The sequence below is a fragment of the Phascolarctos cinereus genome, unplaced genomic scaffold, assembly GCF_003287225.1.
Source record: "Phascolarctos cinereus isolate Bilbo 61053 unplaced genomic scaffold, phaCin_HiC Scaffold_1;HRSCAF=81, whole genome shotgun sequence".
NCBI classification, from domain to species: Eukaryota; Metazoa; Chordata; class Mammalia; order Diprotodontia; family Phascolarctidae; genus Phascolarctos; species Phascolarctos cinereus.
Genome location: NW_027555514.1, coordinates 95,291,920 through 95,313,709, shown reverse-complemented (window position 1 = coordinate 95,313,709; position 21,790 = coordinate 95,291,920). Strand labels below are relative to the sequence as shown.

The following is a 21,790-nucleotide window of genomic DNA, read 5'->3' as shown; positions in this document are numbered from 1 at the left end:
CCAGGTTATTTCTTTATATCCTCGGCTATTCCCACCAATGTACTAAAGAAAACAAGTTTTAGCATATATGATAGCTTTATTTGGAAGATCTAGAATTTCTTTTATCTGTTCATCCTCTGCAACAGATATTGATGTGTAAACTATTATTTACAAAGTGCTCTTTTCCAAATGCTTATTATGAGCACTGTAATATGATTTAACACATATTCCATGAAATTCTAATTCTAGTTGGCTTTGGATACATTAGCACTACCACCACCACCATGACAAACAACAACAACAACGACAAGAAACCAATCACACTAGCTCCTTTAATTGGCTTCTTAAGGAGAATCTGTGGTCTACCCTCCCACAGAGACAATAGCTTCCTTGCTTCTATTTATTTCATTTATTTCAAGTGTGTCAAAATTGGAATGAAGCAGTTCCTCTGGTTGTACATCCATTTAGTCAATGAATGAGAAGCTTACATTTTGAGTAACAACAACTAAATTAAAATTCACACATAAAATGAAATCTCTGTGATTCTTGGTCTTTTCTTTCACTTTTTTCTTCCGTGGTCCCTGAAAAGTAGAAAGGAGCGATGTGGAACTGAGAACCATTTTGTATTTTTCTTTATTTCATTGGTTACTATAGCTGAATAATTTGATATTAAATGGCTAGCCTATTGGTGATGAATCTCTCTGCATTTAGATAGACTGGCACTCAGAAAGTAGACCCAAAGTGCTGTCATAACTGTGCTCAAAGTATTCCTTGGAAAATAGAACTTTTTTTTTATTGTGCTATTCTGATTCTTCATTATATATTGTAGTAATCCTGGATTTTCTAATGAGGATATACGGGTCAACAATTTGTTAAAGAGATTTTGGTCACCTAGAAAGCGACACATTAAATTTCTTATATAAGTTACAAAATAAAATCTATCAACTTCAGATTCTGATATTTTATATTGTTAAGTGGTATAACCCAAGTTATGGTTTGCTGAGCTATTCTGGTTTAAGGTCAAACAACCATTCTATGAATATGAATGTTCCTCACTAAATCAGAATTAATAGTATATTCATATTTGCATAGCATTTCACCCTTTTCAAATCAATTTTTAAAAAAATCATTACCCTGGATTTTTATAACTGTCTTGTACATTAGCCAGTATGGATACTATTTCTTTGATTTTAGAGATAGCAAAAGTCTCACAAAGATTAAGTGACTGTCAGAAGTTGTAGAATCACAGATTTAAAAATAGAAGGGACCTCATAGGTCACAGTGCCAGTAAACATCTAAATCAGAACTAGAATTCAGGTCTTCTGTTTCTATCCCCTGCACCACATTTCCTTACTAATAAAAAATCATTAAAGTTAAGACTTGCAAGGGATCTTAGAGATTCTCTATTCCTACTCAATTTTAAAAAAAAATTAAATTCAGATATTAAATGACTTGCTAAAGGTAAAAAAAAAACTAGCTAATAGTATGAAGATTCAATTTACATCTACTTTCTCTACCTGTGGAAAGAAAATATAGGAGAGAAATTACACTAGACCTTAGAGTGATCCATAGAGTGTAAGTGCATGGGAAAAAAATAATAATATAAGTTAAAAATAATAATAATTATTCTCAAATGCTAGCATGTGTGTTGTTATTAAATGAAGTAGCATAAGTAAATTGCTTTGCAAACTTAAACTGCTATATAAAAGCTAGCAAGCTATTATTACTGTTATTATTGTACCATTGAGTATAGGACAAGTATATTGCTATTCATTTTTTGAGAGAGTAGGAGAGAAGAAGAGAAACCTTGAAAGGAAGTAAGCGTCAATTCCCTCTTTCTGTTTGGTCTCCAATAATTTCAATTCCATATAATTCCATATTCTTTTCCTAATATGCATGTTACTTTCTACTTTTCCCATTTTTTTTCCTTTTCTCTCCATTGACTGTGTGGAACAATAGAAAAGCCACTTTCTCTGGAGTCAAATGACTGGGTTCAAATCCTAACTCCAACTCTTAATGTTGGTGTGATCTTAGACAAGTCACTTGCCTCTGGATCTCAATTTCTGTATCTGTAAAATGAGTAGCTTGGACTGGATGACCTCCTAGATCTCTTCTAGTTCTAAATCTGTTCCCTTATTAGAAAAAACTTTTTTCCCCATCATTTATGAATCTCTTCTTATCTCTACTATTTTTCCTACTAGTCGATAGTGTCCAAACATGTATAGAGATATATAGCTTATCATTCCATGTAACATTTCTTTGCATTTCAAATGTCTTCCATTTCTTTTCTCGGTGTATTACTCCAAACTCTGTTCGTTTTAGTTTCCTAAGACTAAATAGGCATGCAAAAATACTGTGACACTCAATAGTGGTTCATAATTTGTTCATGCATCCTCTGAGGTTCAGAAATCTTTACCTTATGTTTAAAATATAAAGCCCTGACATTTTAAAATTAATTTTCATTTTTAAAAAATTCTAAAGGAAATGAGAGAAAACATTTTATGGCAAGGATAAGAAATAGCTTTAAGTAAAACACCTGTGTCAGATCGCTGGCTTTCTTAATGGGTGGGGGAGGGGCTGGAAGGGGAAGAGAATTTGATACTGAAAGTAAAAATCTAACAAAAATAAACAAATAGAAATGTGCATTTTAAAATGTTTTAGTATTAGTAAGCTTGTTTTATATGTTTTGTTGGTGGTGTTATTAGTAGTAGTAGTAGTATTAAGAAATGAGAGTATTTCACTTAATCCAATCATTCATTTATTTATTTAGTTGTTTGTTTACCTTTCTTATTTATTTATTTATTTGTGTGTTTGTGTGTTGGTTTATTTTTTATTTTATAAAGCTGCTAGTGGAGAGCAAAAAAAGTAGAATCTGTTCCTAATTCCCAAGGTCCTTGGAACTGGTGGTGAATCTAAGCTAACCTAGATCCTATAAGCTATCTGCCCCCAGCAATAAAAATCCTCAGTATGTACAGGGCTAAATCCATCCTTATTTGAATCTAAATGTTAGAAGAGTACTAGACCTTCTGGGACAATTCAGGGACATAATCTGAAAATTCAACTTGCCTTATGACATTTTTCCAAAGCAGAGCTGGAAATAATTTCTGACTTTAAATAGTAGAACATTTGACAGGATTCTTCACCTTGTGAAATCCACAAGTCAAATTATCATCATTATTTTTTTTAACACATAGCATTAGTAATTTTTTGTTTTGCAAGAGTTCAGGAAAGGATGATTGGACTGAGAAACAGTAGCAATAAAATTCAAACTTACAAAGACTTTTAGTCCAAAAGCTTCATTTACCAGGGCAGCTAGATGGGGCAGTAGATAAAGCTCCAGCCTTGGAGTCAGGATGACCTGAGTTCAAATCTGGCTTCAGACACTTGACATTTATTAGCTGTATGACCCTGGCCAAAACACTTAACCCCAATTGCCACACACACACGCACACACACACACAGAGTTTCATTTCTTACCTACCCCCTAGAGGCAAACTTTTATAGCTACAGATTTATACATATAAAATTGAAAAGGCCCTCTAGTTTGTCCCTTTCATATTTTGTGTGAAATAGCTGAGGCCCAGAGATGTCAAATGATTGCCTATAGTTGACACTGGTGTTAAAACAGACGTGGTATCGGATGCCTTTCTTTCATACAAATGAAATTTGGGAGGATAGTCTAATCCCCATAGAGTAAATGAGACCCACTAGAGCTCATGATTTCAATTGTTGCCTCAATCTTTTCATGCTGTTGGAAAGATTTAACAATCGAGCATCTCATAATTGTTATATGAGCAGTGAGTTTTGTTGTTGTTGCTGCTGTTGTTCTTGGTGTTATTTTTCTGGTTTATTTTTGCTTGTCAAGGTGCTGGAAGACGAGTTCAGTCTGTTGTCTTGTAAACACAACACTGCAAAAAAATTTTTCACCCAAGTTTGGTAGCTCCCCATACATCTCCATGTAGTTAGAGTTGCCCCTTGGACATTCTGTCACGCATTCATACTCACAGATTCTTCAATTGTTTCCTAGAATAAAACAATCTTAGAATTTGGAGGTATCTCAGAGGTCATCTAGTCTAATCTAGAATTAAACAAGAATCTGTTTATACCATGGAAGAAAACTAGTTTTGCCCTGTTAAAGAAAAGTTGACAACAAAAGCACTTCCTCTATATTTTAGCCCTTCAAAAATTTGAAGGTAGATGTAAACATTTAAATTATTCTGGTTAGAAATATCTATCTATCTATCGATCGATCAATATAGATATAGATATATGTGTATAAATATGTATCTATTCTATAATGTTATATATGTGTATATATGTATGTATGTGCATGTATACATGCATATATAAAATGTATATTATATGTGCATGTATACATGCATATATAAAGTATATTATATGTACACATATAGGCACATGCAGACGCATATATAAACATGTATGTATGTTTGTGGGTGTGTATATATATGCATGCATGTATATTCTACAATGTCAAATTCATGTGTGTATCTATGTATGTGTGTGTATTGGGAGAGGAGACAATATACACATGTGTTTATATTCGTATATTCTATAACGTCAAATTTATATATGGAATAGAATATATGCATATGTGTGCATATAATATGTACACACATATGTGTGTATATGCACAGTGATGTGTATGCACATATACATACTCATGTATACACATATATGTATATAATAAATATATGTTTGTATGTATATGCATTCTACAATGTCAAATCCTATATACATAGAATATACTACATGTGTATACACATTTGCATGTGCATTGTATATGTCTTTGTATGTTTGTATATGTGTTATATACATGTACACAGCTGAATACATGCAAACATGCATGCATACATATAATCACTGTCCTTTTTATCTACTACTAAACCAGTGATTCGTTTCTGTGTTATCAAAGTCTTACTCTAGTTTCTTTACTAGATTCAATATTTGCCTCTTTCATGATATTATGACTATTTCACATAATTAAAGAGAATATGCCATCCTTGACTTTCAAATATTAACAAATATATGGCAAAAGCACCTTGACTTTTTCACCTTGTTCATAAATTCTTAGAAAACTTTTTCAATTAAATCTGTAAAAAAACCTACAGCAGCAAGTACAGAATAATAGCACCCAATTATATGATACTGGTGGCAACTTAATTATTTTTGAAATCGTATTACCCTCAGTAATATTTCCTTTAGGGAAGATTTGTTTTACTGTACAAAGACTTTCCTAGTAAACGGGAGAAGGATATTTTGACATTGTTTTCAACATGGAGAGATTTGCCCACATTTTATTCTGTGACTAGCCTCCATCACTGGATAATGTATCTACTTTTTTCCGTGTGCTATTTTAAAAATGTATTTATATTGTTCTGTACATCTTCATCTTTCTCAAAGATAACCTTTGGAGGTCTGCCTTTTTCTGGGAAACCAAGTTCCAACAGTAGAAAGAATTTCAAAGGATGCATGGAAAGCATTAACTACAATGGGAATAATATTACTGATCTTGCCAAGAGGAAAAAGTTAGAGCCTTCCAATGTGGTAAGTCCTGTCTGTTTAATGAATTTTAGTCTATAGATAAATGAAAGAAGGTCACTTGTCTGAACTAGTAATTTATCATGTACAGAAGAAGGGAGGATTGGTGACATTGGAGTCAAAAAGCAGGAATTAGGAAAATAACTTACATTTGTGAAGAACTTTAAGCTTTTTGAAGCTTCTGCTTTAATATGCAACAAACATATGATATAGTTAGAAACCTTAGTGTTATTACAAATCACATATTTTAAGGGTTTCAAGGGACCTTTGAGACAATCAACTAGATCTACTGTGAAAAAGAATCCTCTATAAACTATAGCATATGCAACAAGTGGTCACTTCAGGTGTTGTTTCAAGATTTCTAATGAAATTTAAAAATTACTACTCCTGAAGCAGCCTATATTACTTTGGGTCATAAAATGATGCTTACACTCCTGACACATCTCAGGTTTAGATGACTGTAGCAGAATTAGGCTAAAGACACGTTAGTGGATCTCATTAATGTGACACAAACAACTAGTATTTTCAAGTTCTCTACAAAGAGTAAAAATATATCAATTATAGGGGATAACTTGGAGCCATATATTCCTAGTCCAGTTGAAATTTTATAAGTAGATCTCTATTTGCAAATGCATTTTAAATGACATTACATTTAAGATATTTTATGTAATGCAATATATGAAAAAAAGTTTTAAAAAAACAGTTCTCTTATTTTTGTGTTCTGTAAGAGGAGAAGAAAAATTTTAATAGGAAAGCCAAACAATTTAAATTTTGAAAGAGAACCACTTAAAATAACATTTATACCTGCATTAAAGGTGGCATCACCAGAGTAATACTTTCCAACAAAAAAACTTAAAAATTTGGGGTCTGGTGCCTAGACCACTTCCCTATCTCTAACTTTGGTGTGAATTCGCTAAACTAGGACCAGACCTTAACCAAATGTGGACCCTCTTAATCTCTGTATTTTATGGGAAGCTTAGGATTCATCATAGCTATATCAATGGGAAAGGGTAGAATGAAAGTTTTTTAAAAATTTAACAATAATGTGGGCCTTTGTACTTCCAAGAACAATTAGTATCTACTGCCCAGTTACTGGACCATGAGATAAACATAAAAGTAGCAGTCAATTAGAAATCCTTAGGGCCTTAACAGTGGTAAGTTCAGATCTTCAATATGACTGAATTTACTACAATGTTTAAATATAAAAGTCACTAACTCTGATGACAAGAAAAAAAAATAACTCCAACCTTTAAAAATAAAATACAGTTGGACTTAATCTATGTGTTGAAATTGAAATTTAAAAGAAAATTTCTGATGAAGTAATTTAAGTATAAGATTGTTTTATGTGAGGATATAATCTATAATTGTATATAGTCAAATGCAACTAGATATCAGAGTAAGATAGATTACTGAATTTTGAATTAAAAAGCCCTCAGTTGTATTCTGGCCCCAGCTATTTCTACACTACATGACCTTGAGTAAGTCACTGAATCCCTCTTTATTTCAGTATACTCATCTATGAAATGGGCATAAAAATAGTACTTAATACAAAGGGTTATTTTGAAGAGTAATGAGATAACATACATAAGGCACTTTATAAACCTTCAAGTGCTGTATATATTCTAGCTATGAACATAATTATTCATAACGATGATCATTTTTAGCCCTGAGGACTAATATAGTAGTGTGGGCAATCCATTTTGTTGGCCCATTTATGCAAAAATAAACTGTTTAGTCATTTTTACATGAATTTATTAAGCACCTGCTTTGTTCCTAGCACTCTGTAAGCCACTGAGCAAAAAAGAGACAAATTAAACTGTTCTTATCCTCATTTGTTACCTAAAAATTTCTAAACATGGGAACAAGTATCTGTGACTGGCACTTTCATTTCAAACTATTATTTATGTTATATTTCATTGAGGGTTTTTTTTTTGTATGAGTCAATGGGATGGACATTTATTAAATACCTTCTGACTCTCTCTGTTTGATTCCTGAGCCACTTTCACTTGATTCACAGATCTATGTAAAGTATGAAGTCTATGCAAAAGATCTCACAAAATATATGTAGGTGCTCCTGAATAGCTAAGTGTATGGAATATAAAAGGAAGTGAGGATATTCTATGATCATAACCATTTAAAATACACATAAACAAATATGCATAAAGGGAGGAACACACACACTTGCACACATGCACACACACACACACACATACACACACACACACACACACGCACACACACACATACACACACACACACGCTACATTCCCAACAGTGAAATGAAATTTAGAGCCAGAATTTAAATTCATTCTGAAAGCTCTAGGCAAAACAAAGAGAAGTGGGGGATTATATAGAAAGAACTTCTAGACGAGAGCAAATATTTGTGCATGAGACTTGCTTTCAAAGATGCTGGAGGCTGACATTTCAGTGAAAGATTGACACACAAAACACACTGCCACTTTCCCTCATTACATCCAGGCTGCAGAGTTTGCCACTGATCACTCAAGAAAAGCCTTTTACTTTGCCATAAAGACAGTTCTTATGATTCAAGTATGTGGTCAGGTCCAAGAGCCCAGCTAATAAGCAAAGACAGTCCCTTTCATCACTTAAAGGAAATATTTTAAAACAATCATCTGTGAAGGTTTAGAGTTTAAATTTAATTTGAATATTAATTCAAAGAGACATGAAGCTTTAGATCTGATTCTTAATGTGCTGACGTGTTGCACAGGTGTGAAAAACCCATGGCATTTTAGGGTATACAAGGGTTTGGAGGGAAAAACAAATTGAAGGACAGAATGAAAATGTCATCTTCACAGACTATGTCTACACATTAAAAATGAATGGAGCCAAGGCAATTTATCCAAATAATTTCAGCAAAGATAATACTTTTCCCTCAAGTTATCAAAATCTTTCTCAGCAAACATCATTGGTTTAATTGCCTCTTTCACTATTTTACGTCTAGACCCTGAATTTGTGAATTATTGTCAGGCTGTCTGAACATAATCCCATTGCTAAGCCATGTATATTAGTCTGTCAAATTATCAGGGCAGCATACATATAGCAGTGGCATACATGAGAACAATGCTAAAATATTACTGCCTGGAAAGCAAGATTTGGAATGAAATTAAATCACCTAATTGCCTCATCTATGCAAAATTATTTATTGGGATACAAAAGAGCGTTGTTATCAAAACTTTAACTATTAACTCTTAAACTTTGGGCAAATTCAATTGTGGACATTGGTTGCTCTGTCATGGAAGACAATCTGTCCAGTTGTAGACATGTATGAAAAGAGATATCTCATCTTCTCAGAAAGTCCATCCCATGCCTTAAGGACGTAATCACTTGTTATCCCAAGGAAAAAGTGGATGAAGGAAAGTACTGGGAAAAATAAGTCCATGGGAGACAGACAACACCATGATTATGAGACTCACTGTGAAGAAATGACGTAGGGCAGGATGGGGAAACAGACCATGAAATGCAGTAGTAGCAAAAGAAATGACTGCTATAACAAATAGTTGCCTCCATCCATGTGTCAGTGAATTGTGGCCATGTTCCAGTCCCCCTACCCTAGTTATAGATATAATTGATATAGCATAGGCTTTCCTATGAATTTGTCTTAGTGTATGAACCACAAATAAATAATATAGAATGAAACCTTAGTGTAATTGAATCTGGTTGTATTTCAGCCCACCAGAGATTTCAGTAATTTTCTCCTGATCCTTTAGTAATCTGAATGAGTTAATAAATTTCCCTGAGGACCTATTTACCACAGTAAGAAATTCTCTTAAAAAAAAAAAAGAAACAGAAAACAAAAAAAACAAACACCCCCCCAAAATCCTGCTTAGTTTGTGGCCAAATAGAGTGAGGTTTGGGATTTTTTAGAATAATGACTTATAGTTTCATGAGCTTAAAAAAAAGTCATTAAAATATTAAAAATAAAAAGAGAATAAAATAGTGATCAGAAGACTTGGGTTCTCCTATTGCCTCTGTTTCTAACAAAGTTAATAACCTTGACCAAGTCACTGGACTTCACTTCCATCATTTGCCACACGGGGAGTAATACTAGGCCTCCAAAGTTGTTTTTACCTCAAATACTCTTAAATTTAAATTATTATAATTACATATTCTGAATTATTTTTTCATCACACTGAAAAGAATTATGCAGAATAAAAGAAAGGTTGACAGACAGCTTGTAGAAAGAGGAAATACTTAGTCTAAGTTCACACAGGTCATAAGCTGCAAAGCTGCAGTTCACATCCAGGGCATCTGCTTCAAAATCAAGCATTCTCCTGCATCACAGTTCCAGCATCATGATTCTTTAGCACTTTCAAAATTAGTGCTATGAATCTGGGGAAAGGGTAAGGGGGTGCGGCATTAACATTGATGATCAGTGTCAAAGTAAGAGCTCACACATCTTGGTTCTGAAAGTGAAACAAGAACTTTTTTCTAAAATGTCAGGTTTCCACGCAGTGAAACAAAAGTGCTATTCTTTCTGTTCATCTGAGAGTGGTAAATGATATATTAATGAGCATATCTGTTATAATCCAGCTAATGTTCGATAGAGGGCAATGACACCTATCCCTCCACACTGTGTTCATGAATCATACTGTCACCATGGGAAGATATAAATCAGAAATGAATACTCCAGAAGCATATCTGCTATCTTCCCTCCAACAGAACATCCTTACACGTGCACACACACATACACACACACACACACACACACACAGAGTCATCAATGTACACAGATCACATTTGTCTAACTAATGCATCACATAATATCATGTCTCCTTCCACAAGTAATGGGGCTATGTTGTACACCTTGACTTGATAGGCTTCTAAATGTGATATTAATGACACAGAATGTTTATTAATGAAGAAATATTCAACCATCCATCTTCATGCCATGGTCTCAAGTAAATCAGTGGGTATTTGGGATAAGTTTATGTTTTGGTTTGAAACTTGGGGGTTCATAAGTGTACCACTGGATTATAAAACTAATTGGTTATCTTCAGTAGGTACATGAAGTTTTTGTTTGTCTTTTTGTTTGTTTGTTTGTTTGTTTGTTTTGCTTTAGGGAAATTTAAGTTTTTCTTGTGTGGAGCCACATACGGTCCCTGTGTTCTTCAATGCCACAAGTTACCTGGAGGTACTTGGCCGCCCCAACCAGGATCTATTTTCAGTCAGTTTCCAGTTCAGGACATGGAATCCCAATGGCCTTCTGCTCTTCAGCAACTTTGCAGATGGTTTAGGGAATGTGGAGATTGACCTCACTGAGAGCAAAGTTGGTGTCCGTATCAACATTACATTAAACAAAAAGAATCAAATCGACATTTCCTCAGGTCAGTGAAAACATATTTACTATTGAAACTATCCACGTGAAGTCCACAGAAGTACCTTTAGCAGTCAGTGTCGTTCTAAGTGTAACCCTGTATTAATGGAGGGTTTGGAGAAAACTATTTCTATTGAATAGTCAGTTGAATGAACAAGGTAAACTTTATAAAAATGCTCCTGATATTCTTTGAAAATATTTCACTGTGATCATTTACTCTTCTCTCTGCATTTCCATCTACCTGAGTAAATATTTTTCTAACAGGTATGGATACTAATCTCAAGTAATATAAAACAGTGCCTGGTCACTTGATATAAAGTTGACTTTTAATGTCCCTTGTCCAGGACTGGTTTCCAACTCTTGACAACAGGATCTTATTTGAATTAGGATACAAATAATATAGATAAAGGTCTTTCTACCTATCTATCTATCTATCTATCTATCTATCTATCTATATCTATTTATCTATATCTACCTATATCTACCTATCTATAGATAGATAGATATAGATAGATAGATAGATATAGATACATATCTGTAGGTTATATCAAATACTAGTCAGTGAATCATAGTGAGCTGGGCTAATATTTTTTATTGCCAAATTAGAAAGTTACTCTCCTCCCCCCCAAAAAAAAGTCAGTAGGGAAAATGTGTGTAAGGAAGAATAGATGACTTCTGAGATATAGATTATAGAATGATTATTTAGGCAAAGTAGGATAGGAAAAAAAAATATTGGTGTCCCCCTATACAGTTGAATCCCCAGGGCATTGTTCTTAAGAAGATACAATAAATAGTCTTGAGGTAATGTTCTTATCTACACTGAAGGTACTTAAAAAGGAAATTAGTTTCAAGTGTAACAAGGGACTTTGTCTAGAAACAAGGAAAGTTTAAGCAAGGTATTGAGTTGTTTAACCCTGGAATTGGTTATTGATCTTCTCCCACACTTGTTTCTAGGAGACAGTCATGTGCTTTCAGTGGTTTGAGTGAAAGCCAATTTAGAAATGAAAGGCTGGACCAGATGATTTTATTGCTATTGCCTTTAGATTTTGATTCTCTGAATCTAGGTAATACTAATGGAAAGATTCCTCTTTGCAATAAGGGTTTGGAAGAGGGAGTATATCTTTTTTAGTTTCATATGTAATATTTATATAGTTTGGCTAAGAATGGGTCATTGGAAAAAACTGCTCAGTAGAGGACAAAAAATCTTATTTTTAACACTAAAAATATGATAAAATTACAAATATAAATTATTTCTATTAAGTGTGAAATCTGAAGAGATTTTTTTTTGCTAAATCCTTGAACACAACTTGTAACATCAGAATGATTACTTAGCTACAGGATGAAAATTAGCCAGAATGGAAATTTACATAATGTAAATAAAAAATCTTTTCTTACTTCTTTGCCTATCCCTTAAATATACCTATTAATAGTCGTGGATAAATGAAGATCATATATTTCGAAGTGCTAAAATAAATCAAAGAAATAATAATATCAGTGTTGTATTTGTTTTCTTTCCCTGATATATTTATCACGCATGTTTTTTGTAATATAATTACCTATGTATCCTCTTCCCTTGCCAGATTATGAGGTACATGAAGGCAGACAATGTCTTATCCAAACTTCCTATTCTTTCCATTAATTTGCACTATGTTCTACACTCCTTTCATCAATATTATTTTATTTTTTCCAATTATATATAAATATAGTTTTCAACATTCATTTTTGTAAACTTTTGAGCTTCAATTTCTTCCACCTTCCTCCCTTCCCTGCCCCTTCCCTAAAATAGAAAGCAGCCTGATGTAAGTTATGTATGTACAATCATGTTATTTCTACATCAGTCATGTTGTGAAAGAAGAATCAGAACAAAAGGGAAAAACTACCAGAAATTTTTTAAAAAATGAAAAGAGTGTGCTTCAATCTGCATTCAGACTTTATAGTTCTTTCTCTGGATATGGTTAATGTTTTCTATCACAAATCTTTTGAAAATTGTTTTGGATCATTTTATTGCTGAAAAGACCTAAGTCTATCATAGTTAATCATCATACAGTGTTGCTGTTGCTATGTACAATATTCTCCTGGTTCTACTCACTTCACTCAGTGTCATTTCATGTAAGTCTTTGCAGGGTTTTTTTTTTCTGAAATTTGCCTACTCGTTATTTCTTATAGAACAATAATATTCCATTACATTCATATACTACAACTGTTCAGTCATTCCACAATCAATGGATATCCCCTTTATTTCCAATTCTTTACCACCACAAAAAGAGCTGCTACAAACATTTTTGTACATGTGGGTGCTTTTCCCTTTTTTTATAACCTATTTTGTATGCAGACCTAGTAGTGCCATTGCTAGATCAAAGGGTATGCATTGAGCATAGATCTAAATTGCTCTCCAGAAGAGTTGGATCAGTTCACAACTCCACCAACAATGCATTAGAGTTCCAATTCTCCCACATCTTCTCAGATATTTATCATTTTCCTTTTCTGTCATATTAGCTAAACTGATAAGTGTCAGATAGTTCTTCAAAGTTGTTTTAAATTGAATATTTCTAATCAATAGTGATTTAGAGCATTTTTTCATATGATTATAGACAGCTTTAATTTCTCCATCTGAAAACTACCTATTCATATCTTTTGACCATTTACCAAGTGGGGAATGACTTGTATTCTTATACATTTGACTTTGTTTTTTATATATTTGAGAAAAGAGGCCTTTATCAAAAACACTGGCAGTAAAATTTATTTCCCAGCTTTCTGTTTTCTTTCTAATGTTGGTTGTATTGGTTTTGTCTGTGCAAAGCCTTTTTAATTTAATATAATTAAAAAAATTCATTTTGAAATTATTACTTATTGTTTTTGGAGGAAATTCTGAAACCCTGATAACTACGTCCTCTACAGATTTATTCCATCTAACCTCATTTGAGATATCACTTCTGTGCAATCATAATTTGACTCATTTCTTACCCTACAACACTTCCCACAAAAGCTGTTCAAAACCTCACCTACTTTCAAATTTGCAGCTCTATTCTTCACTCTCTTGACAGATGACCTTTGCTCTTATTTTATTTCAGAAGACTGTCATTCTCCCAGGATCTCTATCAACTCATCTTATCCATATTACAACACCTCTTTATGTCTTAATCTATCTTCTCTTCTCTTCTCTTGCTCACTTTTTGCATCCTGAAATGAGATTTCCAATTGTCTTGTCAAAACAGTTCCCTTCACCTCTGCCAAGCTTCTATTCCCTCTTGTCACCACTTGTTTAGCCACTTTAGTCACCAGTCTATTTCCATATAGCAAAACTTATGTATATGCATCAAAATTCCATTCTTTGGAAAATCTTAAGCCTGAGATTACCCATTCAATCCTTTCAATGAGCCAGAAATATAAAAGTTGTTACAATGTTCAAAAATTGCTTAGAGTGATATGTATAGCATCAGATGATGGTTATATTGGATCATATTAAGTAATTATTGATTTAAAAGTTAATTAACTTTTCTAATGTTATTTTTGTTACTTTGTAGCATTTATGATTATCAAGTTATTAAAGCTCAAAATTGTGCTAAGATTTTTGAATTATCTTGTATAAATACAACTACTACATCAAATTTAGCTTACCTCTCTCCAACTTGTTAACAAATACAGGATGAGAAAGTTTGTGAAGTAATTTGTAATAATGTGCCTCTGTTATTCCTCTGACCTCCCTGTCTGGTAATCTTTGAAAAACACAAATATGTTTAAGGACAAAAAATGTCCTTTCAGAATCAAAAAAGTTGAGCTAAACCAATTCAGGTCATAAGTACAGAAGCTAAATTTTCTCAAAGCTCCATGAAAGACTGAAGTTACAAAATTCTGAGCTTCTCTTCCAAATTAATTACTTGAGCATCCTCATTATCCTACCCAGAGATGTGGAGGATTATTCACCTTTCTAGGAAAAGAACGAAAATAATTTGGTACAAAGATGGCACCAGTGGACCAACCCAAGGAAAAAATGGCCAGTGCAAAAGTGAAACCTCCTTTCCCATCTTTAATGTAGAAAAGATTATCAACCCTAAGACAGGTGTGGAGAACCACAGAATGAAAAATGTCTTTGAAAACACAAGTATTTTCTCAGAGCTGTCAGAGACTAAGGAAATAGCTTTTTCAAATGTTGTTCACAGAAGCCTTTAGAAATAGCAGATGATAGTGACTCTGTAGAGTTGCTAGGCTTATAGCTTATGCAATACAAAAATGAAGTAACTGTCAATCATCCATTTATTTATATCACCAAGCACAGCAAAACAGCTAACATACTTTTTTTCCACAAAATTTTATTTTCCTTTAAAACAATGCATAACCAATTCTGTCTGATTTTTTTCTGCAAGTACAGGTTTCCATAAACTTTTCATCCAGAGAACTATTTTCTAACTATGACGTATTGTTGTTGTTGTTTGTCCTTTGTTTTTGAAGAGGATGAACGACATCATTTTTGACTCCTCACTCCACAGAAACTGCTCTTTCCTAAATTACCAGTCATCTCTTAATTGGCAGATCTAAAGATCTTTTCTCAGTCTTTATCCTTCTTGACCTCTTTGTTGCATTTGTCAATGTTGACCCCCTTTCTTTTTGGACACTTGCTGTTTCCATGGTCTGGAAAATTGTTATATTAATTATTGTGTCACCTTTAAAAATTCTTATTTCTATATATTAAAAGCACTCATAAATAGATTTTTTTCTGACTTGTTAAAACATGTTCCAAATTAAGAATTTCCACGTGTTTTGGATTAATTTGTTAAAATGAAACAACATCTTCAGACTGATTTTTAAAAAACAATTATGAGGGAAGATAGGAATTTACTATCTGAATTTCATAATTGCAATTTCATTTGCATAGTTGGTGAATAAAAATGAGTATCATTATATTCAACAATTCATTTCTTTCATTTGGAGATTTTATATATATATATATACATATATACACACACACACACACATACACACACTCACATATGCGTATGTATGTATGTATGTATGTATACGTACACACATATGTGCATGTAGGAAGTTATCATTATTAGCTATGCTAGTTATTAAAAGCATGTATCAGAATGAACTTAACTTGGAATTGCAACTTTGAATCATTATTTCACAAAGTACTAAAGTGAAATTTTCAACAACAAGGAAGTATAATCTATTACTTTGCTATCACTAAAATATAATTATTAGCAATATTTTAGTGAGAACGAAAAGACTGTGTACCATTGACAAGTATAATTTTTCCTTTTTTGTTTAGTATTATATTTTTCCACAGTTACATATAAAAACAATTTTTAACATTCATTTTAAAACCTTGAGGTCTGAATTTTCTCCTTTTCTCCCTCTGTACTCTCCTTGATCGAGAAGGCAAGGCAAGCAATGTGCTATATGTTATACATGTGTGTCCATGGAAAACATTTCCATCATAGTCATCATATGAAAGAAAATATAGACCAAAAAAGAGAATGAAAAAAGTTTTGAAAATATGTATGGTCAGTTTGGATACTATCAGTTCTTTTTCTGGGATGTATAGCTTTTTTCATCATAAGTCCTTCAGAGTTGTCTTGAATCATTGTGTTACTGAGAATAACTAAGTCATTCACAGCTGATCATCTTACAATGTTGCTGTCGTTATGTACACAATACCTTTTACTTTGTGTCAGCTCATGTAAATATTTCCAGGATTTTCTGAGAACATCCTGTTCATCATATCATATAGCACAATAGTCTTCCATTATAATCTCATGCCACAATTTGTTCAGCCATTCTCCAAATGATGGGCATCCCTTCAATTTCTAGTTCTTTGCCACCAGAAAAGAGATTCTATATATGTTTTATACATATTTTATACATATAGGTCCTTTTCCTTATTTTTTCTTTTGATTGTTTTTAATCTTTTTTTGTGTGTGTGGTACAGACCTGGTACTGGTATTACTAGGTCAAAGAACATGCATGATTTTTATAGCCTTTTAGCATAGTTCCAAATTGCTCTACAGAATGGCTGAATCAGTTGACAAGACTACCAACAGTGTATTAATGTCTCATTTTTCCCACATCCCTTCCAACATTTTTCATTCTTCTTTTCTGTTCTGTTAGCCAATCTAAAAGGTATGAGGTACTACTTTAGGCTTGTTTTCATTTGCATTTCTCCAATAAATAGTGACTTAGAGCATTGTTTTTTCATATGGCTATAGATAGCTTTGATTGCTTCATCTGAAGAATATTCATAACATTTGATCATTTATCAAATGGTGAATGGCTTTTATTTTTATAAATTGAAATGAGACTTTTATCAGAGAAACCTGCTTTTTTTTTCACATATACTATTGTAACTATTTTTCTCTATCTTCTCCCCCTCCACTTTTATTCTATTATCTCTCTCCTTAACCTTTATCTTTCCTCAAAAGTGGTTTCCTTCTGACTACCACTTCCCCAAATCTACCCTCCCTTTTCTCACCCTCCTCCTCCTTTCCCTGTCTTCTCCTACTTTCCCATAGGGTAGGATAGATTTCTATATGCCACTGAGTGTATATCCTTTTTTTGAGCCAATTCTAGTGAGAGTAAGGTTCATTCACTTCCCCTCACCTTCCCCCCTCTTCCACTCCATTGTAAAAGCTTTTTCTTGCCTCTTTTATGTGAGATATTTCAGCCCATTCTACCTCTCCCTTTATCTTTCTCCCAGTACATTTCTCTCTCACCTCTTAATTTTATTTTTTAGATATCATTCCTTCATAATTAACTCACACTTGTTTCCTCTTTCTTTTGTACTACTTCTAATTGCCCTGATAATGAGAAAATTCTTGAGTTAAAAGTATCATATTCCTATGTAGCCATGTAAACAGTTTAACCTTAAGTCCCTAATGAATTCCTTTTCCTATTTTACGTTTCTCTTGAGTCTTGCATTTTAAATTCAAATTTTCTATTCAGCTATGGTGTTTTCATCAAGAATGCTTAAAAGTGACTTCTGGGAGCCAAAACGGTGGAGAAAGAAGTAAATCATTCTCACCCTTTCTTATTGACCTCTGAAAGTCCAGAAAATATCACCCTGGGAAAAACCTGGAACAGCTGAGCCAGCAGAAAGACAGGATGCAGCAATCTTGTAGCCCAGTAAGTTCGGGGGAGTAATGGGAAAGACCCTCCTCACTCTGGGGGAGGGGGAGCAGTACAGGATCAAAGGCATCCCAGAAAGCCAGCAGCAAGCCCCACTGTAGGAAATGGGGGTGGGGTGGAGTCCTGAGGCCCAGGGTGGTGGAGCAGGTAAGTGCCAACACCAAGGACCCCCCATACACACACACACACTCCAAGTGCCTCATCACAGGCAGGGAAGCCAGTAAACCGTAGCTCAGAAAATCACCAAATAAACTGGCATTCTCTAGCAGCTAAATCTCCTGGTGCTTCAGCAAAACTCCAGGCTGGCAGACATCCTCCAGCAGCCACACATTAAAATGCTTTAGAGAAACTCAGGTGAGCAGGTATCCACTTGGGGCCAGACTTCCCATCCCCACCCTGAGAGCTCCAGTGATAATGACCCCAGCTCAATACCAGTCCCCTATAGCCTTCAGCAGCCAGAACCTGAGGCCCCAGCACACAAAGCCAGAGACCAAGTCCCAGACTCCCATTGCAAGAAGCTTGTGTCTGTGCCCCCTGCATCCCAGCAGGAGAGCTCAACTTTAAAAGCCAGGAAATAGACAATCCCTACAGGCAGATAGCAGACATGGACAATAACTATACATTCTTATTATGGGGACAGGGAAGCTCAAGGCACAAATTTAGAAGAGGACAAAATTGTCAATATACCCACATTCAATACCTCGAAGGGGAATATGAACTGATCTCAAGCCCAAAAAGCCTTGGAAGAGATCAAGAAGGATTTTAAAAGTCAAATAAGAGAGGTAGAAAAAAAAATGGGAAAGGAAATGAGAGGTATGCAAGAGAGAGTCATTAGCTCAGTAAAATAAGGACCCAAATTGACTGTAGAAAACAAGTCCTTAAAAAATACAATTGGCCAAATGGAAAAAAAGTACACTGAAGAAATCAATTCCTTAAAAAGTAAAATTGGCCGAATTGAAAAGGAGGTACAAAAACTCACTAAAGAGCAGAATTCCTTAGAAACTAAAATGGGCAAAATGGAAAAGGAAATACATAATCTAACATAAGGAAACAATCCATCAAAAAACTAAATTGGGCAAGTGTAGTCTAATGACTCTATGAGATATCAAAAATCAGTCAAACAGAAATGAAAGAATGAAAAAAAAACGACTGAAATGGAAAGCAGATCTAAGACAGACAATTTAAAATTATTGGTCCACCTGAAAATCATGACGAAAAAAAAAGCCTGGGCAGCATCTTTCAGAAAATCTTCAAGAAAAACTGCCCTGAGTTCTTAGAAACAGAAGGTAAATTAGTTATCGAAAGAATCTACCTCATGAAAGAGATCCCACATTGAAAATGCCAAGGAATATTGTAGCTAAATTCCAAAATTATCAAGACAAAGAGAAAATATTGCAAGCAGCCAGAAAGAAACAATTTAAATATCATGGAACCACAGTCAGGATTATGCAGGACCTTGCAGCTTCTGCATTAAAAAGATCAGAGGGTATGGAATATGATATTCCATAAAGCAAAGCAACCAAGGATTAACTACCCAGGGAAATTGAACATAATCTTTCAGGAGAAGACATAAACATTCAACAAAATAGGGGATTTCCAAACCTTCCTGATAAAAATACCAGAGCTCAACAGAAAATTTGGCCTTTAAATACAAGACTCAAGAGAGACATAAAAAGGTAAACAAGAAAGAAAAAAATAACAATGTGTTAGTAATAAGGGCAAATTGTTTACATCCCTACAATGGAAGATGACACTTGTAACTCTTGAGAACTGTACCTTTATTATGACATTTAAAAGGGTTATGCACAGACAGAGGGCATGGGTATATAAGTTGACTTTGATGAGATAATAAAATATATAGATAGATAGATAGATAGATAGATAGATAGATAGATAGATAGATAATAATATATATATATATATATATGTATATAATTAAGTGATGAAAAGGATTGTTCTGGGAAAAGAGGAAAGGAGAAGACAGACAAAGGCAAATTACATCATGTGAAAAGCCACAAAAACCTCTTATGATAGAGGGAAAGAAGGGAGGGAAATGAGCATTATTTGAATCATACTCTTTTTAGATTTGGTTCAAAGAGGAAATAACATAAACTGGTTTAGAAACCTATCATACCCTATACGAAGTAGGAGAGAAAAGGGGAAAGAAAAGGAAGGGGTGATTAGAAAGGAGGGAAGAAGTAGTAAGATTAAAGGGGAAGAAAAGGGAGGGGGCTGATAGAAGGAAGGGAAGACTGAGGGAGAGGGTGGTCAAAAGGAAAACTGTAGTGAAGTGGGAAAGGGAGAAAGGAGAGAGAAGAGCATAAATGTGGCAGGGAGAAATAGAATGGCGAGAAAGACACAGAATGTGAATGGGATGCACTGTCCTATAAAACAGAAGCAGATATGAGAGTGGATTAAGAACCATAATCCTATAATACGTTATTTAAAAACCTGGAAAGACTTATATGAACTGATGCTAAGTGAAATGAGCAGAACCAAGAGAACATTTTATATAGTAACAGCCACATTGTGTGATGACTGACTTTGATAGACTTAGCTCTTCTCAGCAATGCAAGGATCTTAGACAACTCTAAAAGATTCATGATGGAAAATGCTATCCACATCCAGAGAAAGAATAATGGAGTCTGAATGCAGATGGAAGCATACTATTTGCTTTCCTTTATCTTTTTTTAAAATTAATTTGTCTTTAGTTTTCAACATTCACTTCCACAAGATTTTGAGTTCTCCCCATCTCTTGCCTTGCCCAACCCTAAGACAGTGTGCATTCTGAATACATCTTACCCCAATCTGCCCTGCCTTCTATCAACCCCCCTTCTACTATTCCCTTCCCCTTCTATTTTCCTGTAGGACAGGATAGATATCTATACCCTATTGCATGTATATCTTATTTTCCAGTTGCATGTAAAATCAATTTTTAACATTTGTTTTTAAAATTTTGAGTTCCTAATTCTCTCCCTTCCTCCATTGACGTCCACCCTCATTCAGAAGGCCAGCAACTCAATATAGGTTGTACATGTGTAGTCACGCAAAACATTTCCATAATAGTCATGTTGTAAAAAACTAACTATATTTCCCTTCATCCTATCCTAGCCCTCATTTATTCTATTCTCTCCTTTGACCCAGTTCCTCCTCAAAAGTGTTTGCTTCTAATTACCTCCTCCCCAAATCTGCTCTATCTTCCATCATCCCCCCTCTCTTATTGCCTTTTCCACTATTTTCCTGTAGAGTAATATAGATTTCCATACCCAATTCAGTATGTATGTTATTCCCTCCTTAAGCCAAATGTGATGAGAGTAAGATGCACTCACTTCTCCCTCCTTTCCCCAGTTCCCCTCCACTGTAAAAGCTTTTTCTTCTCTGTTTTATCTGAGATAATTTAACCATTCTACCTGTCCCTTTCTCCTTCTCCCAGTATGGTCCTTTCTCACCCCTTAATATTATTTTTAGCTATCATCCCTTCATCTTCAACTCACTCTGTGCCCTCTGTATATATGTATGTATGCATGAATGTACGTAGTGTATGTGTATTAGGAGTGTGTACATACATATGTACACATATGTACACATGTACCCATGTACACAACACATATATACACATGCATATACATATACACATATGCATGTGTGTGTACGTGTGTGTGTGTGTGTATAATTTCCCTCCAATTACCCTAATACTGAGAGAGGTCTCATGAGTTACAAATATCATCTTTCCATGTAGGAATGTAAGCAGTTCAACTTTAATAAGTCCCTTATGATTTCTCTTTCCCGTTT

At 34.1% G+C, this 21,790-nt stretch overlaps 1 protein-coding gene across 1 annotated transcript in view; it reads left to right on the top strand.

Annotated features, from left to right (window-relative positions):
- Positions 1-21,790, top strand: part of CNTNAP2 (contactin associated protein 2) — a 1,976,042-nt gene that overhangs the window by 535,559 nt on the left and 1,418,693 nt on the right. Inside the window, exons 6-7 of the mRNA XM_078153085.1 lie at positions 5,401-5,544; positions 10,619-10,883. Of these exons, the coding sequence (XP_078009211.1) occupies positions 5,401-5,544; positions 10,619-10,883 (409 nt within the window). The remainder of the gene's footprint in view (positions 1-5,400; positions 5,545-10,618; positions 10,884-21,790) is intronic.